The sequence below is a fragment of the Eptesicus fuscus genome, chromosome 15, assembly GCF_027574615.1.
Source record: "Eptesicus fuscus isolate TK198812 chromosome 15, DD_ASM_mEF_20220401, whole genome shotgun sequence".
NCBI classification, from domain to species: Eukaryota; Metazoa; Chordata; class Mammalia; order Chiroptera; family Vespertilionidae; genus Eptesicus; species Eptesicus fuscus.
In genome coordinates, this window is record NC_072487.1 from 76149290 (window position 1) to 76175739 (window position 26450).

The window sequence follows — 26450 nt, forward strand, 5'->3', positions numbered from 1 at the left end:
TCCCACGAGGTAGGGCAGCCCTGGTGCACCTCCCAGCAGGCACCGGGCCGGGGTGGTATGTGAGCCCCTCCCCCAGGAGCCGGACTCTGGTGTGTCCCTCTCAGGAGGGGGCGGGGCCAGTGTCTCTGGGCCCTTGTCCCGCGGGTGGACACCTCCCCCCCTCCCCCCGGCTCCGCCCACACCCCAGGTCTGGGCTCCGACAGCTCACCATGAAGCTGAGTGCCTGCCAAGGCCCAGGAGTGGCCATCCCGGGGGGCTGTGTGCACCCTCCCCGCCTCATTCCTCTTACCACCCAACCATCCGTCTCTCACCCACTGCCCACCCACTTACCACCCACCCTGCCCCCACCATCTCTTCATCTCCATCTGTCCCCGCTCCCCCTCCCCCCAACCACTGCCCTGTGCAGGGTCAGGCTCTGGGGACCCAGTCATGCCAATGGAGGATGTTTAACAGACAGAGCAGGCAAGCCTCTGGAGTCTCTAGCCGAGGCTGAGCTGGCCATGCCCTGACCCTCCCCTCCCCCCAGCTCCCTGACCGTCGGCCAGGACTGTGGGGAGAAGGCAGCTCTTAGGACAGCTCAGAGGTGTCTGTGAATTCTGGCCCCGCCACCAGCTGTGTGACCCTAGGACAGTCACTTAACTTCTCTGAACCGGTTTCCTCATCTGCAATGTGGGGGCAACAAAGACACCAACATCTGGGGTTGTTGTGAAGATTGTAGGAGACCGGGGCGAGGGTGTGGGGCGTGCCTGGCCCATGAGGTGCCCGAGAGCTGGCCGCCACCACCTGATGGCTCCTGGGCAGGCCCCAAACTTCTCAGGGTGCCAGTTTCCCAGTCTACACTGGGGCCTGGCCCGATGGTGCTGCATGGAGGGAGTGGGGGGGCGGGGGCTCACCCTCACTCTGTCTGCTTGCAGACGCGCTCGGCCCTGAGCCGGGGAGACCTGGCCCAGGCGGAGGAGGCCTCCCGCAAGGCCCGCTCCCTCGTGCTGTTCAGCCTGCTCTTCGGGGTCTTCGTGTCCACCAGCTGGGTCATCTACGTGCTGGTGGCCCTCTACCTCCCGTGAGGCGGGGCTGCTCCAGGGGCGACAGGAGGCCGGACCCCGCCCTGGCCAGACTCCTGTGACTGCGATCCCTGCTGGGCCACAGAGGGGACGGGGAGGGGGCGGGGGCGGGAGCAGGAGGGATTGGCACGCTCAGCACACCTGTGGCTGCCTCAGCCCTGAGGGCCTGGGCAGCGATCTAATCTGCAGTGGTCTCAGGGCCCAGGCCCAGCTGAGGAATGGGGGCCCCGGGAGACCCATTTCTCGGGTGCCTCCTCCTGAGGTCGTCCTGGGACTGCTGGCCGGCCCGAGGCCCCTGCCTTCACCCTACCCCCAGGAGACCATCGAGGGACCAGAAGTCTGTGTGCTCAGCACCGCGGGGTGGGGCAGGGCACTGCACACTGGCCTCCCTGCCGCAGCCTTGCTCGCGTGGTCAGGTCAGAGGGCACAGCTGCGGTTCGGGTTCCCACCGGGCTGGTGGGCGTGGCCTCCGCCCTCAGTAGCTCCTGGCTGGTTGGTCAGGGCCCTGCCCCATCCTAGGTCAGGCCCTCACGCTGGCCCCGCAGCACCCGGAAACCAAGGCCACAAGTGTGTTTCTTCATCTGCAAAGTGGGGGCAACAGCTGGGCCCCCACACCTCCCTCTTGGACTCACCAGCAGGGGGCACTGTGACCGACAGTAACTTCCTTGGCTGGTCCAGTCCGCAGCCCCAAGAACAGTCCTGGCCTTCAGAGCTTCTCGCTGCTCAAGGAAAGGGGGCTCTCCTCCTCTGTAAGGGCCGTAGCACGGCCTGCCCTGGACCCGTGGGTGGAGCAGGGCGGGGACCCGTGGGTGCTCAGCACAGTGCCCGTTTCCATAGGGTCTTCCACAGCCCGAGGGGAGGGGAGGGGAGGGCGTGAGGGTCTCACTGTGAGTGGCAGGGCAGCCAGGCACCTCCCACTCAGCGGCTGGGAGGCCGCTCACTGATGGGCACTCTCCTGGGAGGGTCCAGAGCTTTCACCAGATTCTCAAGGCGCCAGAGACTCGATGACAAACCGTCCGCACGGAGAGGAGGGAGGCCCCGCTGAGCCAGAGAAGACTGGCAGCTCGCGTTAAATCGCCTGCTCTCTGCACTCTGGGTGCTGCCCGGAGCCCTGGCAACAACTCAGCCCTGGAGATGCTGGGAGCCTTGGACCAGGACAGCGCACAGCTGTCACTCGAATGCAGGACGGCCCGGGAGAGGAGGAGGAACTGTGTAGAGGACTTGCTGGAACACCACAGCTGTTCCCACTGAACTAAGGAAACTCAAAGGACAGAAGTCCCTGGCCCCGGGCCTGCTCTGCGGGTACGAAGCTCGGGCATCTTCCAGAGGGGCAGCTCGGAGTCAGGAAGTGGGAGCGGAGATTCCGCATCTCTGATGAGCTCCCAGTGAAGCAGAAGCTAAGGAGCCAACTGGAAATAGCACATTAAATGGGAAACTATTAAAGCCATTAGAAACCATTACACAGGAGCAATCCATGGAGGCCCCTAGTGTCTCTATTATTCAACATTGTGTTAAGGTTCTAGCTAATGTAAAAACAACAAAGTAAAATTTGCAATATGAAACTTGCAGTCTGTCTGTCAAAAGAGACAAAATGATTTTCTAGCTGTAATATCCAAGAATCAATGAAAAAATTAGAATAACTCAGTAAAATAGTTGGATACAAAATAAATGTGATAGTCATTAGCAATAAGCAGTTAAAATAGAAAAAATTTTAAAAATCCCACTCACGCCCTGACCGGTTTGGCTTAGTGGACAGAGCGTCGGCCTGCGGACTCAAGGGTCCCAGGTTCGATTCCGGTCAAGGGCATGTGCCTTGGTTGCGGGTACATCCCCGGTAGGGGGTGTGCAAGAGGCAGCTGATCGATGTGTCTCTCTCATCGATGTTTCTAGCTCTCTGACCCTCGCCCTTCCTCTCTGTGAAAAATCAATAAAATATATATTAAAATAAATAAATAAATAAAAATAAAAAATAAAAATCCCACTCACAGTAGTGATAAAACAGTAAAATCTAGAATAAATTTGACAAGAATGATCTGGGTCCAAGTGAAGAAAATGCCTTTAATTATATATATAACTTTATATATACAGCAGGTCCCCCCAAAATGCATATACACTTTAACAGCTGATAGCTCAATTTTGAAAATGAAATGTATTTTAATAAACACTGCCTTTATAATTATTCAAAGTGTGTATCTGCATTTTTGGGGGACACCCTATATATATAAAATTGAACAAAATATCTGGATAGGAAGATGTAGTATAAGAATATGTAGCATTTTTAGAGATTTAATGAAATCCCAACAAGAAAACCGTTTTCTTGTTTTAAAACTATGACACAAGTTTTTAAAAAATAGAAGGGAAATGTGTAAAAACTGACAATTTTTAGAGAATTGAATGAGGGGACTGTCTTCCCTGGATATTAAAGCTTATCACAGAGCTACAATACCCAAGACACACGGCCAACAGGACGTCAGAAAACGTCCCCCGTGTGTGTGGGGAGTTACTACCCCATCAAAATGGCCTTTTAATTGAGTGGGTCAAGGAGGACTCAGAATAAGCAGAGTTGGCTATCTGGTTGGAAAAAATTATTCTCAAATTGTATGGGAAATGCACTCCAGCTGGATTAAAGAGCTAGTGGATTAGAGGGAAGTTCCACACACAGGAGAGCCCAGGAGGGTCCGTGTAGCTCAGGGTGCTGGGGAGGCCCCTGGACATCTGGGAAGCCAGAGAGGGAGGGACTGAGAGGTCCGAGTCCCACAGAATCAGAGAAGCACAGCCTGGGGCCACGAGCGGCCAGTTCCTTGCCCGGCTGGGGAAACATTGGGAAGGCTGCGGTCTCACTGGTGGGAAGCAGACCGTGGTGTCTGTCTGTCCATGATGTATGTGCCGTATACTTACATGCACGCACGTGCAAAGGACAGTGGCTGCCCCGGGACTAGGAGCGGTTGCACTACGCATGGCTGACCTTGACGATGGGATGCATGCGTTGTGTCATTAAAAGTAACTGAGGACAATGCGCTGCCTTCGGACTCGGCAGGCCCAGTTCTCGGGCTCGCCGCCGCCGTGGTGAAGGAGACGGTCCTCGGAGGCCTCAGGCCCGTGTGGAGACCCACGGCGCAGGAGTGAGCTGTCGCGCCCTGGAGGGAGGGGCTGGGGCAGTGGCGCTGTGCAGGAGAGAACGGCTGGCGTGGGGTGAGAATGTCTGCGGCACACAGTGTGGCACGGTGGTGCGTGCCGAGCGGTGAGGAAGGCTCCCGGGAAGCCGCGGCGGTGCCACCTTAGCCCAGGGCGAGGCTGCCCTCCCGCCCACCACGGAGGGCGTTCCAGTTGCTCCTGCTCGCCACCCTGGTGCTGCCGGCGCAGCTCAGGGTTGAGGCGGTGGGCAGCGCAGTGTGGCTCTGACTGGCGTTTCTCTGATGACTGGCGACGTTGCGCCTGTCGCCAGCTCTCTGGAGTCTCTGTATGACGCGCCTGCTCAAGCTGGTGCCCGGTTTTGAAGTCTGGCCGTGGAGGTGGTTCCGAGTGTCCTTCCTTTCATCTGCTCCTGGCATTCGGGGGGGCTAGGCCGGGCTGTGAAATGCGCGAGCTCTGGCGGTAGCTCAGCTGGCACAGTTCCCTCTCCATTCACGCCAAGTCCAGTGTGGGCGGCGGGGTGGTCCGGTCTGGGTTCCTCCACTCGGGAGTCTGCCCCGGCGGGAAAGAGCACACCCACCCTTCACGCTGTTCTTCAGACGCCAAGTGCCAGTGAGGTCGTATGGTATGTGTCTCTGACTTACTGCATCCGCCCAGCGCCCTCCAGGCGCGTCCGTGCCGCACAGATGGTCAGACTGCTCTCCGGGGGCTGAGCAGTGTCGCTCCGTGTGGACACGCACCGGGGCTCTAATCCACTCGTCCTTTGATGGGCACGCGGGTTGCGTCTGGATCCTGGCTATCGTGAACAGTGCTGCAGTGGGCACAGTGTTTGGGGTTTCTTCGGCTGTTTACCCAGACGGGGATCGATGGGTCATAGGCAGTTTCATTTTTAACTTTTCGAGGGGACGTCCACCGCTTCTGCAGAACCGCCAACAGCAGCCAGCAGGCCTGGGACTGGGATGAATGACGGGCGGGCCCTTAGTGAGGGCACGTGGGGGGCCCAAGCACGTCGCCAACGTACGAATGTCGCTCCGTCCTTGCATTGCGGATGCGCCCAACGTCAGGGAGGACGGGGTTCCTAGTGCCGGGCTGGGGTGAAGTTACTCCGGCGCTTCTGCGTCCGCACTCGCCTGTTTTTCTTGCACTGCCCTTGTCTGGACTGGAGCCAAGACTGTATTCTCCTCACGAAACGAGGCGAGCAGTGTTTCCCTTGCTGTTCTCGGGGCTCGAGGGAGACTGACGCCCCGTCTGTTACCTGTTACGCCTGTCAGGACCTGCTATCAGCGTGGATTTCAAACCACATGACTGTAATGCCAAGTACCTCTCCTCTGTAGCACTTACCGTGTTGTAGTGTTTCCCTCGGGTGACAGTAAATTAAGAGGATGAAATGAGGCAAAGCTGTTTGCAAAGTGCATGGTGCCCAACTCATGCTGGGTGAGTCGTACCCGTGGCAACAGCTCAGCAGACACAGGCTGCGACTCGCTGAGCTTGCGCGGTCGAAGCTGGGAGGACCCCTACAGCTGAGCAGCGGGGAACAGAGAAGGCACCGCGTACCCACGGCCACTGGCTGACGGGCTGCGGAGCCAGGACCAGAGCCCATTAGCCAGGAGCCATGTCCCTCCAGCATGTTCCGAGCACGCGGGACTGAAGGCCCCAAACCCGACCTCGCCGGGTTCCGGAGTGATGCACCCAGGGGACAACTGGGTGGTGGTCTAAGTGAGGGAGGGGCCGCTTCTCGTCCCCCGGGACACCAAATGGCCCCTGCCCCCAAAGCCAGGCCTTGTGCACGGACAGACCTGGAGCCTCCGAGGCCTTCGAGGGTGGATGGAGCCCAGGCCTCTGACAGGAGCTAGTGTGGGGGACGCCACCCCAACAGCAGCCCGTCGGAGAGGAGCGCAGAAAAGGAGGCGCCTGAACCATCACTGACACGCGGTGGCACACAGGCAGTGGCTGTCATCTGTTTATTTTCCTCTCGTATAAAAGGTACACATTTGAAATGTCTGCAGGAAGATGCCCTATCAGCCGTTAGTCGGGAATATATATTACAATGTAACACTGGGGGCGGGGGCGGTGCTTCTCGGGTTCAGTTCAGACGTGGCGCCAGCCTGCCCTCTCCTTGGCTCTACCCACCTGCAGGGAACCCGACCGTCTGGTCGTGTGTCTGTCTGTCTGTCCTGAAGATCAAGTCTCATACCCTGTCCCCGAGACAGACAGCTCACGGCAGGGCTGTGGTGCTGGCATGGGGTCTGGTAACCCCCGGAGCCAAGAGGACGTGTTAATGAGGCACGGGTGGGAAGCCCGCGGCAGGAATTCACACACACATTGCACCTGCTGTCCCCGCTCCGGGCTTGGGCGCTGCTCGCCGTGCCTGGCCCCTCTGCGCAGACCACCGAGGGCGCGGGGAGGGGTGGGCGGGGCCACTCCTGAACTGGGGGAAGTGGAGCCCCCACCCCCTCCCCACCAGCTCATGGCTGAGAACCGGCCGACAGGCCGCAGACACGCCTCTCGGCGAGTGGCTGGGTTTCTGAGGCTGCGTCTTGGCCTGTGGCGCTCCCACATGCAGGGGAACCCCGGTTCCCTCCGCCCAGGAGCCCCGAGGGCCCAGCGCAGCGGCAGAGCGGGCAGCTGGGGAAGACTGAGACGAGGACAGGAACGAGGCACAGCCTAGAAACCCCCCCACACGCTGCACTGCTGGTAAACAGTGACTCACACACACTCTTAAATAGTAAAGTGACGTGTTCTGGCCGCGGCCGGCAGGACCACGCCAGAGGGACCGTAACCGACATTTCATGGCCTCTCCGTCCACACACAGGACAGACGAGGGCAAGGCCAGCACAGCCTTGCTCCTGCTAACAGCTCATCAAAACCGTGAAGGACTCAAAGTGACACCCTTCTTTACCAACAAAATCTAAGTAACCAACGGGCGTGGCTTTCTCCTGTCCTCGGTTCTGGCTGAGCACAGTTAGCCCTGGAGTTTGCGTGGCCAGTGCCAACCCCGGGACAGGTGAGCACTCCACCGCGCGCAGCAGGGCGCAGAGGCGGGCCCATCGGAGCCCACGGCGCGTGGGAGCTCCGGCCGGCACCTGAGAGCGGGCCTGCAGCCTGGCCTCGGATTGTCACCTCAGCAGCAGGAGTGGTCTGCACAGGGGGACGGAGAGCACTGTTCGCAAAGACGCTTTCCGGGTGGGCGAGCCTGCCCTGGGGTGTGGCCGGGCAGCCCAGACCCTGGCCTCTCAGGGACACCGTCCCTCCCAGGGGCGAGCCAACAGCGGTGGGGACACCGGTGAGGAGTCCTTGTTGCCCACAGGATGGAGCATGGTAGGAGGGGAGCCCATGGGCCGGAGGGGGCAGGAGATGGAGTTTAAGGCACACAGCAAGCGACAGGAGGGGGCCAGAGGCCTCCCCCTAGACAGAAACGCCCCTGTACTCCCCTCTCTCTGAATTAACTCACCCAAGAGCTACGAACCCAGCTCAGCTAAAATGCATTTCTTGGATGGCAAAGTGCTCCCTTGCTCCAACCTCCTCTTCCCAGCTCCCTCAGTGCCAGGTGACGGGGTGGGGGAGATAAGGGCAAGGAGAGAGGGCAGCCACTGCTACTTACTGCCTGGCCAGCAGCCGGGTGCCCGCAGGCTGAGGGCGGTGCTAGGGGCCAGTACCGTGACAGGAGCGCCTGAGCTCGGGCTGCTGAGGCCACCTGTCGTACCTAGAGGGCCAGGTGAGCGGCGCCCCGTCCTCCACCTTAAAAAGCAGGGCTGGAAAGTACGGAGCCCCAGCCAAGCCTGCTCTGCTCTCTGCCCACCCAGCTAACTGTCCCTTCACTCACGGTCCCCGGGGTGCAGCCCCCACCAGGTCCTCGAGCCTCCACTCATTCATCATTTCAGCAGATCCGGACCCTGGAAGTCAGGGAGGGGCAGTCTCCGCGGCTCCCAGGTGGAAGGAGGATCAGGCGGGACGGGGAGGGGGAAGACGGACGTGAAAGCAGAAACCAAATGAGAAAACCACCAGTTCACAATCGGCAATGAGACCTGCCTGCTGGCTCCGCGCCGGGCCGTGGGCTCCGCTTGTGGGAGGAAGGGGCAGGAAGCTGCCCGCACTCGGGGCTCCTGCCCGGCTGGCCCCTGGCTGAGGCCGGACCAGCGCTGCTGCCACACAACAGGTCCAAAGTCCCTTCGGGTCTCGGAGCCGCACGCTGAGCCTCTGTGAGCGTCCTCCTTGCTCACGGCCGCTGCTCTTAGGTCTTCTCCTCCCGGTCCGTTTTTCTCCTTGTTATGTTCCTGGGCTTGATTTTCAGGGAGAGTTCCCATAGGGCCTCCTCCGCCAGGTGGTCACTGAAGTCATTGAAGAAGTTGATGATGTCGTCGTTTCTCCGGATGTCATAGTGCCTGGAGGGGAGGGAGGCAGCCAGTGAGCGCCCACGACCTCTCGAAGGCAATCCCCTACCGCCCAGCCCACCGCTGTGGCAGGCGCCCTGCTGCCCACGGCCTCCAGGGGGGACGAGCTCTCCCGCACAAGGTCAGCAGCGCGCAGGGCCCACACTACACCCTAAAGCTGGGCCCTGCTTCCTGCGAGGTCTCCCCAAGCAGCATCCCTGCAGCTGGGCTGCCCTCTCCAGGTGCTCCGGGGAGACCCGCTCCTCAGGCCCCACTCATGCCGTGGCCCACCCTGGGGGCCGCTGACGCTGGGCCCACCCACTACTCTGGCGTCCGGTGGGCACAGTTTGCCAGCAAGACCAGTCACCAGCTTCCTGCATGGGAAAAGGGACGGGCTGGCGGCCACCTGTGTGCAGGCCACGGGCCATCCTGTGCTGAGCCCCGCGGGGGCCCTTTCTCTGGCCGCCTGACAGCCTGGTCCTCGCCGCCTCCCATCTCTGCTCGGGCCCCAGGAGCCGAGGGCGGGGCGCACTCACGCCTGCTGGAAGCAGCGCATGCTGTCCAGGATGTTGAACTGCTGCCACCGTTTGGAGAAATTCACTTTGCCGTCAATATAGTCCGGGTTCCCCAGGTGCACGAAGGTGAGGTCCTGCAGGATGAGCCCCCTGGAAGGATGGAGAGCCCGGTTACCCTCGGAGGTGACTCAGAAGGTGGCTGCTGTCCAGGCAGGTGGGTTGGCCACCAGGACAAGCCAGCGCTGATGCGGCCGCGGCCCCGGCCCCTGGGCGGAGCCTGAGAAACTACCAAAGCCGCCAGCGCTTCTGAGAGGCGTTTGTTTTTCCCAGCGGAAGTCCCGGCTCCCAAACCCTGGGTCCCCGGGAAAGCCAGCTCAGGTCCCGGAGGAGCCTCGGAGGCCTGCCCGCTGCAGAGGCCTCGGTGACTGTCCGGCCTCAGAGGACCGTCGGGGAAGTGGCTGCGGCAGCAGAAGCCAGCAGAGTTGTAGGCTGGCTCATTAAAGTTCATAAATGAACAGGAGAAATAACAGGACCCCAAACTGGGAGTGGGCGGGAGACAGAGCCCTCTTGTTAGCAGGTGCCTCTAAACACAGGACGCGAAGCCACGTGACCAGCGATGGCAGTCCCTCCACCTGGGAGGCCCAGCCCGAGGCCCAGGGACCCGTCACCGAGCGCCCACGGGAAAGTGTAGTGCAGTGAGGCCGGGAGGCCGGGAGAGGAGTCGGCTGTCTCATCTGCGTTTCTGAGGGACGTCCCGTCAGACACTCAGCCCTGGGGCAGCGCCGCCTGACTCCTCCATCCCTTCCGGAGACTGTGCTCACTAGCTTACTAAGGCTCTGATAAGACCTGCAACAGAAGCCCGTTTAGCTTTCACTTTCCGTCACTTCCTGTATTTACTGACCACAGGATCCCTTCCCAGGAAACACCTCTGTACTCCTTCTTCCAGGGCCCACATGGGGGACACGCTCTCTGAGCTGCTTCATGCCAAGTGCTCTCAGGGTTCCTGGGGTGACCGGGGCCTCAGGTGGCGGTGGCATGCGGCCGAGATTGAGGCCTGCTGGAATATGGCACGATGTACTGCGGGGGAAGGACTACCGCCTGTCCGCGCGCCTGTGCGTGCTGCCTGCAGGCCAGGGAGAAGTGGGAACAGGACAGGGGGACGGAACCTTTTCACTGGACCCCGCTGTTCTGCTGAAAAGTAAAAGGCACTCCTTGCTACACAATTTAGAGTTCAGACAATATAAACATCTTGGTTGGAACCCTTAGCGCGGGTTCCTCAGGGAGCCCAATACAGCATCTCCAGAGCAACCGAGGGGCAAAGCCGGGCAGGGGTTCTACTCACAGGTACGGGATGCACGGCGGCTCCACCTCCGAGAGGGCGGCCCGGTAGGCGCGGAAGGAGGACGAGCTGTCAATCAGTGTGCAGTACTCAGCCAGGCCCTGTGCAGGAGGGACGTGGAGTCTGTGAGCACTGGGACAACGGTGGGCACTGAGCCCCACCCCTCCTCGCAGACCAAGTTGTCACCCACCCTCTGCCAATGCTCGAGGGTACCCACACACACCAACCCAGAACTGGGCTCTGCCCAGACGTGGGGAGACCAGGCCTTCAGGGGCCACCTCCCTGGAGCACCTTGCAGAGGGCCTGCTGTGCCTGCTCGGCCCGTCTCCTCCCCGTCAGCACCCACACGTGCACAGGCCCTGGGCCTCGGGCTCCCGCAGGGCTGTGCCCGACTGCAGCCCAAGTGCGCCTCTACAGCCCACCCTGCACCGGCCATCCAGCTCCGAGCCTTCCGTCGTTCTCACTGCTCTCAAGGCCAAGTCCGCCGGGTTGGCAGGTGACCTCACCTCACTCCTCCTGCACGCAGCCTGGGCTCTTGTCTGGGAGACGCAGCCGATCCTGCCTTTCTGCCTGCTAGGTGCCTCTCACTCTGAGGGTCACCTCCTCCAAGAAGCCATCCCTGCCTCCTGAGGACCTCGTGCTTTCCTGGAGCAACTGGTGTGGACATCCCACTTCTCCAAACAATATTGTTTATAACTGTCCTCTCGTGTCACCTCCAGACAGCCCTGGGCGGCCCAGCCAACGCTCAGCCCTGGGGGCTTGGCCTCCATACAGAATAAAGGTCCAGTCCCTTTCCAGGCCCCCAAGGCCCCAGTGATCAGGGCCAGTCCCTCACAGCGACATGGGCACTGGCCACACTGACCCTGTCCTGCTACCTGAGGCGCCAGCACGCCTGTGCACTCCTCTGGCCTTGATGGGCATTCCCCTCCCTTCCCAGGAGGCTCCTCCTCAGGGTCTGGCCTCACCAACACTTCCCCAGGGGCCTCCCTGACCCAGGCTCATTCAACACCCCTTTCCCTGTAGCACTGACCCTGAAGAAACCCAACAGCATGTCTGTCTGTTCACAATGCCTAATGCAGCCCGCCCAGGGCAGGCCTTCTGGAAGCACAGGCCGCGGGAAGGAAGGAGCAGGTGCCTTGGGACCACGGCACGGCCCGTGGCGCAGGCTGCAGGGCAATGTGATGTGACACCCCAGCACCAGCCACGCCCCTCAGGGCCCAAGGACTGCAGGCCAGAGACCGGGGCAGGCAGGGTGGGCTGTCCCCGCCGCACAGCAGGGCGCTGGCAGAGCAGGGACCCAGCCCAGGTCTCCACTCCTGTCCTGAGCTCACCTCTGAGGTCTGCTTCTGCCACTCGAGCCTGCGGATGGGCGCCGAGTCCAGCGCCGAGAGGATGGCCAGGTAGGAGTTGAAGTTGTTGAGCTTGCGTAAGTGCTGCAGAGAGAGGCGGGCCGTGAGGGCGGGGGCGGGGCAGGGCTGAGGAGCAGGCTGGGGCGGGGCTCGGTTACCTTCATGATCTTGATGAACTTCAGGAGCAGCCGTTCCCTGTCCTGGGCCTTTTCCTGCAACATGATGATTGAGCGGACCCTGCAGGGACCGGGGAAGGAGAGCTGAGGGGACGGCACTCCCCCAGGGCCCCTGTGGTCCTGGTGGAGACGGCCCTGCCGGACGCTCCATGGCTTGTAGCAAGTGCCTCGGGCTTGGCAGCACCAACTGCAGCCCTTGTCTTGGCTCTCAGGAGCTCACAGAATCCCAGGGGCAGGCCACAGGCCACGAGAGATCTGGCGGCTGGTGCCCAACACCAGGATGGGGACCTCCGACCACGCGCGCTCTGAGGATGCCAGCAGAGCTCTCCTGAGCAGAGCTGAGCAGCCCCACTGGGATGGACTCGCAGCCTCAGGACCAGCTCAGCGGGGCAGGCCCGTGGGTTCAGAGGCCACCTTGCCAGACACGAACGAGGGCACCGCTCAGAACCTTAGCACCCAAGGCAAAGGCTAGCCTTGCACAAGGACCTCAGGGTGACCCGGACGCCCTGTGGTCTCCCCACAGCCCCTGCCAGTCACTGGGAGGAAGGGTCCCCTCTGCTTTGCCTCTTCTGCCCCATTGGAGGGCGCCTGCACTGATCCACCTTGAGGACTGTGACTCTGCGGGGTCCCACCTGCACCCCCTCCTAGGCAGACCCCCAGGGGTGTGCTGGGAGCCCTCTGTGCCCAGCACAGGGCTGGGTCTGAGGCCAGGCTCAGGGCCATCCATGTGTGCCTACGAACGACCGTGCCCAGTGTTGGGGAGAAAGGAGGGAAAGGTAGGGATGACCTGATTTCTCACCAACAAGCAGCCCGTGGAGCATTTTAAAAATATCAGCACCCCCTGGTGGCAGCGGTGGGCGGTGCACAGCGAGGACGGCACGGCTGCCACGCCCTGACCACCTCTTTGATGCTGAGGCTGTGGGTGCTTTTGAGTCATGCCTTGAAGAGCCGACAGTCCTGTTCCATGTTAATACACTTCTGGGCTCCATTTTGCTTTACGGATTAAAGGCCACACAAAAGTATCAATGGCCAGCACTCCTGCAGGCCCACCTTCAGGCGGTCAGTGTGAGGAGCTCTGAGGCTGCCCGCCTGGCAGTGGGGAGACGGCAAGGACCAGTGCGGGGGGCAAATGTCCCCCGTGTATGCAGACACTGCCACTCGCTCCAGGACCCTTCCCTGCCGCGCCGGGGCCCTCAACCAGCCTCTGCGCTAGGTGCCCCTTCCTCTGCTGGCCTTCAGTTAACGCCCGCAAGGCTGGGAGGAGCTGAGGGCTGAAGCAGCGGGGCTCTGCCCAGGACACTGCCGCGGGCGGCTCCGTGCGCGGCCTTACCAGTAGGACATGTTGTTGAAGTGCTCCGTGAACTGGGTCAGGTTGGGGCTCTTCTCCTCGTTCTGCTCTTTTGCCCAAAGCAGAACCTCAGGAATCTGAAAAAGGAAGTAGCTGGATGGGGCTGGACCCTCTGGCTGTCCCGGGATGGGAGTTCCCCTCCTTCAGGGACAAGCCGCGGTGGCTCCCGGGCAGGGCCAGCCTCCCCCCGAGCCCTGCCCCACGCGTACCTCTATTTTATAGAAGAGCTCGGCATCCAGCAGGGTCAGCTGTTCAGCTATTTCATGGCTGTGAAAGTCATGCAGGGTCCCCGGCCTGGAAGACAGACGCCCGAGGTGAATGGACAGGGACAGCTGGAGCTGAGCGGGCCTCGGAGCTAGGGCTGGAGGGAGCGACCGCTTGGACCACGGTGCTGGCCCCTGTCTCCTGCCACTGCTGGACGGGTCCTGCAGGTCCCCTTGTGAGCCCATGGACAGCTCAGCTGCCCGAGAACGCAGGGCACAGGGGGACAGAGATGGTGCCATAGGAACGCAGGCGGAGACAGTCACTAACAAACATCTCTGGCTGGGGTAGAGGGGCAGGCAACAGACTGGAACCACATACAGGGTCTTGGGAATGTTCAGGATGGCAGAGCAGGGCTGGGTGAGAATTAACAGCTCCACCTGAGTGCTGGGAAGGAAATTAATTCAGAGCTGACCACAGCCCAAGGCACGCCTATCTGTCTCCTGCCCTGGTGAGCGGCCACTCGCCCTGGTGCCCCAGTTCCTGGTTAAAGGCGTCTCGCCATGCAACATAACCCCAGGGCAGAGGCCCAGGGCCCAGGGAACCCGCTAGGCTGTCCCTGAGCCACCTCGTCAAGGGAGGTGCACTAAGGAAATGGGGTGCAGAGGTAGCTGCTGGGCATAGCTCTCACCAGAGGAGGCAGGGGCAGGATGGCCTGGGCGGACGGCTGGCGGCTCACCTGGCTGCTACGCCCCTGGCTGCCAGGGGCTGGTCGCAGTTGGCACACCGGAGCAGCCTCTTCTGGTCCACCTTGTCCAGAATGTTCTTGCGGAGCACGCGGGCCAGGCTGAGCTCCCCGCTGCACACCAGGCGGAAGACCAGCTCCATCAGCAGCTTCAGGATCTCCTCCGTCAGCTCCACCAGGCTGCAGGGCCAGGGCCACGAGGTGAGGCAGGGCCACGAGGAGGGAAGGCGCTGCTGCCACAGGAGGGGGGACAGTGCCCGCATCCTTGCCAGTGCTGGGTGGCCCAGTGGTAGCAAGTGATGCTTGCTGGCCCCGGACAGGCCTGGAGGCCATGCTGGGCCTGGGCTGAGGAGACAGACCCCAGGGAAGCCCTGCCCCGAGGAGCCCCTGGCTCTGCGGGGAGGACTCCCTAACGGTCCGGCCCCTCGGGAGGTGACTAGCTGCCACAGGACGCCCAGCACCTCCCGTGCACGGCACTCGCCACAGCTGGAGGCTCAGGCCAGGCTGTGCGCTAGCAGAAGGGAAGCGCCTTGAAGGCAGGGCCTGGCATTTCCTTCCCAGCCTAGGAGGCGGCGTGATGGGTGCTGCCAACAACGGAACTGCAGCCCGAGCGCGAGGAGGGGCAGAGCGTGGCCCCACGGGAAACCAGGAGGGCCAGGGCTGGCCTGCGGGGATGGCCACTTCAGAGCAGACCGGGGAGCCCTGTCCACCACTGTGGGCACGCAGCGGGGAGGAGCAGGCGGGACGTGACGGGATGGCGAGCGAGGGGGGAAGCCGCCCCCGTGGCCCGCGATCCGAGGGCAGAGCACTCACCACAGCTCATCCACCACCCGCACCAGCACGAAGAACGTGTTCTTGCTGACACGCTTCTTGAACGTGTCGGCGAAGGGGGAGAACTTCTCGTATGTGGAGCGAGGGTTAAAGAAGCAGCAGTTCTCACACGGAGGGACGTGGGACATGAGCGGAAGGGCCGCCCTTGCCAGCTACCATTTACCGAGGGCTACCATGTGCCAGGGAGTGAGGCACTGCCACCCCGGGCAGCGGCCTGTAAAGTGGGTGTCAACCCAGACCTCAGACTGTCCTTGGCCACGCCCTCTCCTGCCTGCAGAACCGTCTCCACCACACGCCCGGGCCCACCTTTCCGTCAGGTTCAACCGCAGTTCCTGCTAGACTTTCTGAAGCGCCAGCGGCTGCCTTGCTGAGCCTCAGGTAGAGGACAGCGGTCACAAGCAGACGCCGAAGCCCCGGGCTGGGGAGGTGCAGAGCCCAGAGGTGTTTCCTGCACTCTTGCCCCACGTCTTCCCAGAGCCCGAGAACACCCCCTGCCCCGCCCCGCCTCCTCCAGGGGCCCTTCAAACCCCCCACCGCCTCCAGCAGCTCCTGAGGCCACGCTGTCTGCCTTGAGGGCCACGTTTCTGCCTTCCCTGCAGACCCTTCTCCGCTCTGCCTGCCGCTGCCTGGTGCCCGGAGTGTCGGGAAGGACATGCGAATGCCTGTCAGCAGCCTGCCCAGCACCAGCGAGCGCTCAGCAAGTGGGAGTCACGACTATTGGCTGCTTCAGGCCTGCGAACACTGAACGTGTGAGGCTGACGAGAGCCTGTCTCTGTGGACGGACGGTCCACTTCAGGGCCGAGGGGCCAGGACTAGGGCAAGGGCAAGGGGAGAGTGGAAGGCCGGCTGTGGGAGACAGGAGGCCAGCAGGGGAAGCCTCAGGGCACACAGGATGGAAGGGAGAGCTGGAACCCCAGACTTCCTACTCCAAGTGACAGCGCTGTCCAGCAGATGGCAGTCACAGGCTGTGACTCGTGGCCAAAAGGCAGTGGACCCTGGGCTGGCCCACTCTGGGGGGCAGGATGGGCCCTGAGCCAGGACTGCAGATGGGGAGGGGGAGGAGCCCATTCTGTCATGGATGTGCAGGTGTCCACAGCCACGTCTGCCACCAGGCCGAGTGGCCATGCCTACCCACGGCTGTTCATTTGAGTCTCGATTTCCTCATCCCACACATTTGCAACCATCACCCCAACGCCCTGGGGCTCAGCTCAGAAGCTGCAGGTGCCAAGTTGCTGGGTCTCTGCAGGGGCCTCCATGTTCCTGCCCTCAGGGCGTCAATTCTAATGGTTTCAGAATCACCCATCACCACCTGCCCCCACGGCCTCCCTGTCCCAGGCACTGCACACCTCACGCAGCCCTTTGGCAGGTGGGAAGGAGGCTCGCAGAGGAAGCCTTGCCTGAGGCCCCAAAGCCGGACGTGGGGCCGCCTCTCTGCCCGCTGCCCGCATGGCCCGTGCCCCTCTCCAGCTCTGGGCCTGCAGTGAGGGGGAGGGGGAAGGATATCGGTACTGCAGCTTCTTGATGAGCTCCTCGGGGGTGATGAAGGTCCTGTAGGTGGTCAGGAAGGCCTCACAGTACAGCACCAGATCTGGAGGGAAGGACGCGGGGTTACGGGGTGGCTGCAATATGCCCCGCCGGGCAGACACAGAGTTCAGACCCCACCACTTAGTCACAGGCACGGAGAGGATCACTCAACCTCAGCAGCAGGCTCTGGAGCGGAGTCAGAGGTAATGCCTTCAGGAGGCTGGGCCCAGGACAAACCCTGGGAACTTCCACACAAGAGCTAAGGACAGGTTGAAGGGACAGAGCTTGGCACGCTGCTGGGATGCGCAGTGGCACGCTCGGGTGCCAGGGAAGGGCAAGGCCCACCGGAGGAGCCGCCTCCAGCAGTCGGGCACCTGGGCTGGCAGCTCCCACACGACCCCCTTCCTCTGAAGGGCTCAGCCCCGTTACGTGCGGCTGCCTCCCCCCCGCCCCCAGCCACACAGTCCCTGACACTGAGAAAATGTTTTAAATGCAGGTCACTCCCGAGACAGACAACCCAGCCAGGCTTGGGAATGTCCGAGCTCTTCTGAGCTGGAGCTGAGGTTCAAGTCCTGATTCGACTCCAAAGTATGCGCTTCTCCCTGTGAGGCTGCGCTCGCGTCCGCACACATGCTACCGAGATGTTCTGGTCGGGACACAGGCCACCTCCCCCATCTTCTCTCATTCACCCCCAGCTCCCGCGGTGGAAAAACCTCATGGCTCCCACTTTTCCGGCTAAGAGTGCAGGCTTGGCCGAACCTGGCTCCTGCCCTTGCCCTTGCAGACACTCCCGGGACAGGGGAGAGGAAAAGGAACACCTGCTCCCGCACCTGGGTCTGAACTGGGGGTTCAGCTGTAAGAGCATGTGTTATGAGGGAGGTCGAGGCTGCAGTCACAGCTGGGAACACAGTGCCACGCTAGGCTGCTTCCCGGGCCCCAAACCCACCCGCTATGTCAAGTTTGGGCTTCTGTTCAGAGGGTGGGCAAGGCAGCGAGATGGGCCCACGCCTGCTCTGGAAGACTGGACCCACGTCTGCACACCTGGAGTTGCGGGGCCTCCCAGTCCAAAGCCACTAGTATGGTCTCCGGCCCATAGGAAGCCACCTGTGGAGCTGGCTGTGCGGCCCAGGCCTCAGCAATCCGTCCCAGGTACAGATGGCTCTGGAGCCCTGGAGCCTCAAAGTCTTTCCGTTAATAAAACCAAGCAGAAGCCCAGCTGGCTGTGGTGCCTCCTCGCCTTCTCGCCTCCTCGCCCAGGCAGTTGGCAGGGACTGCAAGTCTTTGGCTGCCCTGCCTGCGGGACCCCCTCTGGCCTTGGACACAGCTGGCTGCACCGGGCAGGACAGCGGAGTTCGCTGCTCGGAGCCGAGGACTGGAGCCAGCTCCCCCTCAGCCCTTTCCTTTGGGCAAAAGGGAAAATCCGTCCTCTTGCCGGCAGAGGCGCGGAGGGCTCCCTGCAGAGCAGAGCCACGGCTGTCCCCAAGGCCGAGAGGGGACATTCCAGAGACTCCCTCTGTGCAGACATGTTCTGTGTCCGTGCGTTCAATCATCGCATTCTCTGGGCACTACCAACCTCTTCAGAAGCTGAGCCCGAGAGGGAGCTGTGCCCAGTGGCTGCCCGGGTCTGTGACAGGCACAGCCAGGACTCAGACTTGTCTGCACCAGGGGGGACACCGTGGAGGACAAGACAGTGGCTGTGTGAGTCGGTGGGAGCCATTTCTGCTTTTTCTATTTCTCAAACTTTCTGCAATGTTAAACATGGTTCTTGTACTACTTTCATAATTTGACAGTTTACAGAATTATATTTTGAGAAATCTGCTATAAGGATTTGGTTATCTACAAAAACAAAATTGGGGAGTTAGAGTTTCAAGACTAGGATGTTTTAATTCCTTCCACACCTTACTTTAGCACTGTGGTTACCTCACTCTTATAACGTTTTTTAAAATGTAAAAGGAAAATGATGTCGCCCGTGCTGACCAAGGTCACAGGCCTTCCTCGGGCCCTGCTCTCTCCCTGACAGAGCGCAACGTGGAAGGACAGCTCCCCTGCCCGCAGGTGGTGCCCCACAGGGGCCGGGAACATGTCCTGGGGAGGCAGCACCCCTGCTGTAGGCTGAAGCCCCTGGGCGAACATGAATGCAACCCCATCCAGTCTGCAATAATGTCACACAAACATTGGGGAAAGTATAAAGGCCACCTGCGAGCTACCTTAACATGATTGTGGGGCACGTTTTCACTCGAGGTACCGTTTGTGGAGCTGAGCTCTGCACCTGAAACTTGCCCTCCCGACCCTGTGGGTCCTGGGCCATCACTACCTCGCACCAATGGGGGACACGCTCCAAAAGGGCGGGAAGCAGAGGCCTGGCTTTCACTGCTGCTTCCCCAGGCGGCTCCAACTACAATGACCCAGGATCACCGCCTCCTGATCCACTCAGGTCTGGCGGAGAGGGCGGGAGAGGGCGGGAGAGGCCAGGGGAGGGCAGGCCGATGGTCGGCTACAGCAGGACGCGTCCAGATCCAGGGAGCTGACACGGACAGAGGCCACTACAGAGGCACTGCCATACCTTTCCTGTCTGTCTCAGTCGCGTGGACCAGCAGGATGTCCCCGGATCCTCCCCGGACGTCGGGCCCGTCGTCACCCTGCAAGGACGACAGCGCAGCCTTGTGGTCACAGTTTCAGAGCCACAGGCAGGGATGGCACGACAACGACGCTGTGCCAGAGATCGCAGGTCCCTCTCCCTCAGCCGGGACCAGTGTGGCCACGCTGCGGAGGCCAGGCACGCCCTTCCCCCCTCCCCTGCCCTACTGGGCAGACAAGCACAGAGTGGAACTCATCTGGGAGGCCGATGGCCCTGAGGCTGCCCAGACATTGTCGGCCTGGGGCACGCTGCTCTGAGACACGCCTGGGTCAGGGGGACCCGGCACCATTTGACCTGTCCCTGTTCACCAACCCATGGGTCAGGGAGGCGAGGAGGGCGGTTCTCACACACTGGGGACAGTGGACCCCAGGGGGGGGGCGGACAGGACTGTCCCAGCCTCTCCCAGGATAACTGAGGCAGCGGGACTATTTCGAGCTGCTCAGGTTCCCAACGCGGCAGCGAGCTGCCCTAAGTCTGCATCTGCTCCCAGGTGGGAGACGCACTTGTCATGTCACAGGTCCTTCCGGGGAGCCCTTCATAGGAGTGTACAGTGTCACCAAGACATTTATGTTACCCCTGACACTGCTTACAGGACTGACGCCTGCCAGGTAAGGAAACAGCCTTATTTCCAGGTGAGCACACACAGGCCTCACCTGATGCACTGGCCTGGGACCAGAGAGCTGCCGCCAGGGCCCGCCTGGAGCCCTTGCTGTGACAGAAGGGAGCACAACCCCGCTCGGGGGCTCCCGGAGTCGATCTTGCAGACACACACGCCCCCTGGGTTTCACTCTCTCCTGGGCTCACTTCCTCAATGTGCCTGGGATTTCCGGCTAAGAGCGGGGGTGGCTATGCCCATGACCTGACTGTTCAGAAGAAATTTCTGGGAAGGGTCACGAACCAGCACTTCTCCTATAGAGGAGCCGGCTGTCCATGCGGGGGCCCCGTCAGCCCTGCCTGCCCGGCCGGCTCAGCCTGCCTGCCCGCAGGGTGCAAAGGGCAGGATCCACCCGCCGCGTCTCTGTGCATCAGTGCTACATCGAGTCGGAGCCCAGGATCGTGGTCACACCCTCAGGACGGGCCATGTGATTGCCATTCTTCGGTGTCTCCAGCATCGCAGGGCAGAGGGGAGACGCAAAGCTCTCTCAGGGTAGCTCCCCTTGATCTGACGGGCTTGGGGACTGTTTCTGCCAATAAGCTCTCCTGACAAGCTCAGGATGGAGGCAGTCTAACACCGTGTCTCGCCTGCTGGAACTGGTGGGTCATTCTATCAATAACACGAGGGCCCTGTGCTGAGCACCTTACGTGGACTTTGTTCTCACAAACCATCCACCTGGGGCTCAGAGGTGACCCCTCGCCTTCCCAAGATCACTGGCCAGATGTTCAGAGAAGGGACGCCACACTTTCTCCTGTCACTCATCATCTGCCCAGGACCTGGCACACGCCTGGTGGCCGGGGCGCTAAGCCCGGATGAAGAGGTGCACGGAGCCACAGCCCGGCAGCCACCTGCAGGGCCAACACCTCACTTGGGCCCTTCTATTTGGTACACCTCAAGGTTACATTCGCCTCAAACCCCCTCACCCTCGTCACCGGCCAGACTCTGCGCCAAGGCCTGCGCGGTACCCACCTCTTGCTTGAGCGTCAGCCTCGCCATGATTTCACTGTGGTCGATGAGGGACAGTTCGTCCACTTCCTCCTCTGACTGAGCCGATTCGGGACCATCTGGTGACTTCAGGGCCCTGAGGGACAAGTGGTTTGTGCTGCAAGTGCCACAGGCCCTGGCTCCGAGGTCTGGAGGTGAAGCCGCGCAGCCCTGGCCGTGGGGACCGCCCTGAGCCAGCCCTGATCACGGCTACAGTGAGCAGCCAGACCTGCTGCCCGCCGCCCTCAGGAGCCAGGAGACCGTGGGACATTTCTGCTCTCGCTGGATGATCCAGCTGCAAACAGAAGGGCTAAGCAAGGGGATGGAGAAGGTCCCACTGGTCTGTTTCCCTCAGTGCTGGTCTCAGTTACTCCCTGTCAAGGCCCACCGTGTGCGGTCAGTGCTCAAGGAGAGGAACAGCAAATGGCCAGGCAGGATGGGCGAGAGTTCGCGTGACCTTAGTGCCACTGCCCGCGTCATTGCCGAGGGCCATTACTGAGCAGAAGCGTGGAAGGGGAAGACCTGCCCTTGTCCTGGGGCGCTGGGTCTAGCAGGAGACACAGACGTTAAAACAGGCAGGGTCGCCTGGCCAGCGTGGCTCAGTAGAGCATGCACCTATGAACCAGGAAGTCATGGTTTGATTCCCGGTCAGGACACATGCCCGAGTTTTGGGCTTAATCCTAAGTAGGGGCCGTGCAGGAAGCAGCCAATCAATGATTCTCTCCCATCACTGATGTTTCTACCTCTCTCTCTCCCTCTCCCTTCCTCTCTGAAATCAATAAAAAATATATTTAAAAAAGAAATAAGCCGTAACTGGTTTGGCTCAGTGGATAGAGCGTCGGCCTGCGGACTGAAAGGTCCCAGGTTCAATTCCGGTCAAGGACATGTACCTTGGTTGCAGGCACATCCCTAGTAGGGGGTGTGCAGGAGGCAGCTGATCGATGTTTCTCTCTCATCGATGTTTCTAACTCTCTCCCTCTCCCTTCTCTCTGTAAAAAAATCAATAAAGTATTTTTTATTTTAAAAGAAAAGAAATAAAAAACAAGGAGGGCCCAGCCTAGTCTCAAAGGCAGGGAGAGCCCCTGAGGATGGGGCAGACAAGCTGAGACTGAAGAGCCGAGCAGGAGTGGGCCGGCGACAGGGGAGGAGAGACCCCCCCGCAACAGGGGAGCAGGTGGGTGGCTGGGAGACATTTGGGGGACATGGGCACTGCATCTATAGATGCCTTACTTTCCCCGAGTTTTCTCCCATATTCCCCATTTATTCTTAGGATTCTCAGGATGGATCCTGTGGGCACTGGCTGCCTTTGGTCACAGGCCACATTTAAACCCTAAGTGCCTAAGACAGAAGCCTGTGCCAACACGGATGGGCCAGAGCAAAACTGCGTGGTCCTGGGGAGAACCCTGTGTCACGCCTCTCTGTCAAGGTCGTCTGTGGGGTGGCTTTTATGGAAAGAGGACAACACCCCAGCAATGTTCCTAACCAGTAAGTGTGCCCGCCTCTGCTTCCTTTGCAAGGCCATCGGGACTCTGAGAAACGGCACCTTCAGGCCCCACGAGCTAGATGGGACCCACGAGTGGCTGTCGTGTGGCACAGGCACACGTTGCCACTAGGTGTTAAGCCAGAAAACCCACCCCCTTACTCCACCCCCGGGGACCCTAGCTGGCAGGTGAGTCAGACTATGTGGACACAGAAGTGGCTGGGAGCAGGCTGGGCCCCTATAGGATGCTTTCTAATCGCTTTCTTTGGTCTCTTGCTATTTTCCCACCTCTTCAACCATTTATGCTTGGGCCTGACAATGACATTGGGTATGGCCTAGCTTTACACCCAGGACCCCAGAGGTAGTTGAACCTTGGCCTAAAGAGGAAGGAAAAGCTTGAACACAGGGTGGGCAAAAGTAGGATTACAGTCGTTTGTATGGAAACTAATACAATCTATAATAATAAAAGTGTAATATGCAAATTGACTGAACGGCTGGACAGCAGAATGACTGTCCATGACCTTCCAGATGACCTTCCGGACAAAGCCGGGACTGCGAGGGCAGAGGCAGCCAGGGCTGCAAGGGCTGAGGCAGCCACGACTGTGAAGGCCTACTCCTGCACGAATTTCATGTATTAGGCCTCTAGACTATATCATAAAAGCCTAAGCTACTGTTACGGCAGAACAACCAGAACAACCAGTCACTATGATGCGCACTGACCATCAGGGGGCAGATGCTCAATGCAGGAGCTGCCCCCTGGTGGTCAGTGTGCTCCCACAGGGGAAGCGCTGCTCAGCCAGAAGCCGGGCTCACAGCTGGCAAGTGCAGCAGCAGCGGGTGGGAGCCTCTCCTGCCTCCGCAGCAGCGCTAAGGAGCAATGAGCTGAGTGGTAAGGAGCAGCGAGTAGGCGGGTGGTAAGGAGCGAGGGGTCCCGGACTGCGAGTGGGATGTCTGCCTGCCGGCTTAGGCCCACTCCCCGGGGAGAGCAGACCTGAGCCAGCAGGTGGACATCCCCTGAGGGGTCCCGGACTGTGAGAAGGTGCAGGCCGGGCTGAGGGACCCCCTCCTCCCCCAGTGCACGAATTTCATGCGCCGGGCCTCTAGCAATTAATAAATAACAATACAAGAATAAACTGTGTTTCATGTACTCATAACTGTAAGCCTCCTTTTGCCCCCCTGTGCATGGAATATTCCGCAGAGGTGCCACCATGAAGCTGCGGGTGCAGGCCCTGCTCAGTACACCCTGGAAGAGCATACCAGAGAAATCTCCTATCGTTCCAGACCTGGTCAGGCCTGCCTTACGCTAACACTGAAATGCTACAAGAGGTGAAAGGGACATACAACTAAATGCAACGATGACTCCTGACTGATCTTAATTCCAAAAAAATAAGCCGTACAAGACATTTAGGGAGAATCAGGGACCTGTGAGGTAGTGTGCTGATATGAGGAAGTGTATTATTTTCTCAGGTGTGACATGAAACTGTCATCAGGTAGGCATTTAAAACTTTTGGGAGGCATGCGGAGTATCTAGGAGCTGAGAGTCGCCCTGTAACTTACTTTCAAATGGTTTAAAAATACACTATATACAGTGTATCCATAAACAGTAAAAACTTTGGGGGATGTTTTTAATTCCCTCACTGCACCTGAACTTGGACGAGGTCGAGGACGTTGCCTAGGACCTGGAAGCCCGCCACGGCAGTCAGTAAGGTGGGTAACGGTGTGCAGTGACCGACAGGTAATGGCCGACTGCAGGACAGAATGACGGCCTTCAGGGTGGGTTATTTGTGACTTTTCTTGTTTCCTTGTGCTTTTCTGTACTTCCATGCTTTCTACCCTGAGCACGTAAAACTGAAGAGTCACAAAAAAGAAAGAAGCTTTGCTGCCCACCCACAGGGCACAGTGGGTGGAGGTAGAGACACAGTTTTGGGAGGTAGAGAGCCCGGGTTTGAGTCGCTGCAGCCTCCTGTCAGTGGACTCTGGGCCCCCGCGATCACTTCCTACCTTTCTCCGTCTCCACTTTCCTTCCCGGGAGCACTGCCGACCGAGGAGGGATCTCTGGGATGCCCATCTCTCACAGCTGGCGATTCCTGAAAAGAGAAGTCAGCGCTGGGTTTGGCAGGTGCCCACGCAGGGCCGATCTGCTTCCCAGCATTCCTGCCTGCAGGTGGCTTTGGAGTGCAGGCTCCTGGGAGGGTCCAAGATGTGAGCCGGCTACCCAGGAACGCGGCTCATTACACAGACATCACAGGGCCTCTCCGCTAGCATCTTGCCTCTGGGACAGCGCAGGTGCCACTGCTTACAACACATGCCAGCTGCCAACCGAGATGAAGCCATCCCCACCACCTTGTGGAAGAGAGGATGTCCCAGCCGACACTACTCAGCAAAGCTCAGCCAGGCACTGTGCCACACCAGGGCCCTGTCCCTCAGCTCGCGCCATCCTGCCATCCACACACACAGTGGATGGGACAAATGAAGGGCCTGCCCAAGACCACGCAGTGAGAAGGCTGAGCGACTCAAGCCCGGGCTCTCTACCTCCCACACCCGAGTCCTTAGCCACGGTGCCCTGCGGGCGGGCAGCAAAGCTTCGCTGACCTGGCTGAAGACCGTGCTCAGCACCGAGTGCTCGATGGCCTCCCAGGGCTGGCTCCAAAGGGTCTAGCTGCTCCCGTGTACGAGTGCAAGCCCGCCCCCAGCAGCCTCATTTCTTCCCGGGAACCCGCCCACCCCGCTCGGCGACAACACGGCACTCGCAGCCCCAGGCCAGCACAGGACGGCAGCAGGAACCTGTGTGACGTCGTCATGGAGAGGGCTCCCAGCGCAGCGGTTGGCATGGAACATGCACCAGGTGGAGGGGCGGGCGCTGGAGGGCCAGCCCAGGATGATGCCGGGGGCGGGCGCGGGGCCCCAGAGGCCATAGGTGAGGTGAGAACTCCAGGGGAGAAACAGCTAAGCTCCCACACACGGGGTCAATTCCCACTGCACTGAAAACCCATTACTCTAGGGACTTGCTAACTCTCAGCAGGGCAGCCTGTGTGGACATCTAGGACCCTGTGGGGATCCCCTTGGGGAGTTACTTTTGAGGCTTTTGAACTTGCTCATGTTTTGCTGCAGCAAAACCTGGAAGCTGACTCCCCGACGGAACTGCTGGGCCCGGCTCGCCTGGAGCGGGGAGAGCAGTAAAACGTGGCAGTGTTAGGTCCCCAGGAGGGAGGTGCGCAAAGGCACAGGGGGCTACCTGCCAGACTCACCGCTGCCGGGGGAGCAACTGGCAAAGGGGTGAAGGGGGTGCTGGGCAGGAAGAGGGGGCGACGGTGTGGAAGGCTCCGTGTGGGCAGAGACCCTCCCTACGGGAGAGGGATGGAGGGTGGACCTCAACACTAGAAGATGGGACAGAAGGAAGTCCCAAGAGCACGCGCTACGCGGCCAGGCCATCAGCGGGCTGCCCACCGATTCCAGAAGACCCACCGGCCCGGCTCGAGGAGTGCCGCATGCACGGAAGCGGAAGCCACGTCCTCTCCCCCGGGGCCGGCCTGCTAGTGACCGAGAGGCTCAGCCAGACAGAAGCGGGGCCAGGGCAGCCCGAGGCTACTTACTCCTCGAGAGCGAGCCAGCTCCGCGCTGCTCTGGCCAGAGGAGCACAGACTGACGTATTCACCCCCACCAGCCTCCGCACTGGCGTGTTCACTCTGGGGAGAAGGACGAGAGGAAAGCACGTGTGACGGCCTCCAGCGGCCTCGGCCCAGGGCAGCCTGCGGGAGCCCAGGCGGGCGCTCCTTCCACGGGAGCGGAGACGGTGGCAGCGCGCACGCAGGGCAGAGCGCAAAGCCGCCTGGCCACCTCGCGCTGGTGTTCCAGGGGTCCCACGCCTCCTGCGGCATCTTCTCCAAAGAGGCCCGGGGCCATTCACTGCGCTCCGAGGCCCACCCTCCCCACTCCGCCTGGTGGGGACAGCAGGGTCCCCAGCGTGGGGGGGGATAATGGAGGGAAAGAGGCAGCTGTGAAGATGCCCGGCCTGTGTTTGCTCCGCCCTACCTGCCTGCCCGGAGGAAGGTCGCAGCCCGTGGCCGGCGCAGGAGCAGGCCCCGCACTCAGCACCGCACAC

At 60.8% G+C, this 26450-nt stretch overlaps 2 protein-coding genes across 2 annotated transcripts in view; one reads left to right on the forward strand and one right to left on the reverse strand.

The window, feature by feature from the left end:
* PRRT1B (proline rich transmembrane protein 1B) overlaps positions 1-1121 on the forward strand; it is a 6391-nt gene extending 5270 nt beyond the window's left edge. Inside the window, exons 3-4 of the mRNA XM_054727574.1 lie at positions 1-9; positions 915-1121. The exon at positions 1-9 is cut by the window's left edge and continues 135 nt beyond it. Of these exons, the coding sequence (XP_054583549.1) occupies positions 1-9; positions 915-1064 (159 nt within the window). The 3' untranslated portion in view covers positions 1065-1121. The remainder of the gene's footprint in view (positions 10-914) is intronic.
* A 5016-nt stretch (positions 1122-6137) lies between these two features.
* RAPGEF1 (Rap guanine nucleotide exchange factor 1) overlaps positions 6138-26450 on the reverse strand; it is a 105324-nt gene continuing 85011 nt past the window's right edge. Inside the window, exons 14-27 of the mRNA XM_054727130.1 lie at positions 25942-26034; positions 24350-24435; positions 20854-20965; positions 19155-19230; positions 16571-16655; positions 15050-15142; positions 14231-14416; positions 13500-13584; positions 13273-13367; positions 11925-12003; positions 11749-11850; positions 10421-10518; positions 9100-9228; positions 6138-8575 (exon numbers count right to left, since the gene is read on the reverse strand). Of these exons, the coding sequence (XP_054583105.1) occupies positions 8425-8575; positions 9100-9228; positions 10421-10518; positions 11749-11850; positions 11925-12003; positions 13273-13367; positions 13500-13584; positions 14231-14416; positions 15050-15142; positions 16571-16655; positions 19155-19230; positions 20854-20965; positions 24350-24435; positions 25942-26034 (1470 nt within the window). The 3' untranslated portion in view covers positions 6138-8424. The remainder of the gene's footprint in view (positions 8576-9099; positions 9229-10420; positions 10519-11748; positions 11851-11924; positions 12004-13272; positions 13368-13499; positions 13585-14230; positions 14417-15049; positions 15143-16570; positions 16656-19154; positions 19231-20853; positions 20966-24349; positions 24436-25941; positions 26035-26450) is intronic.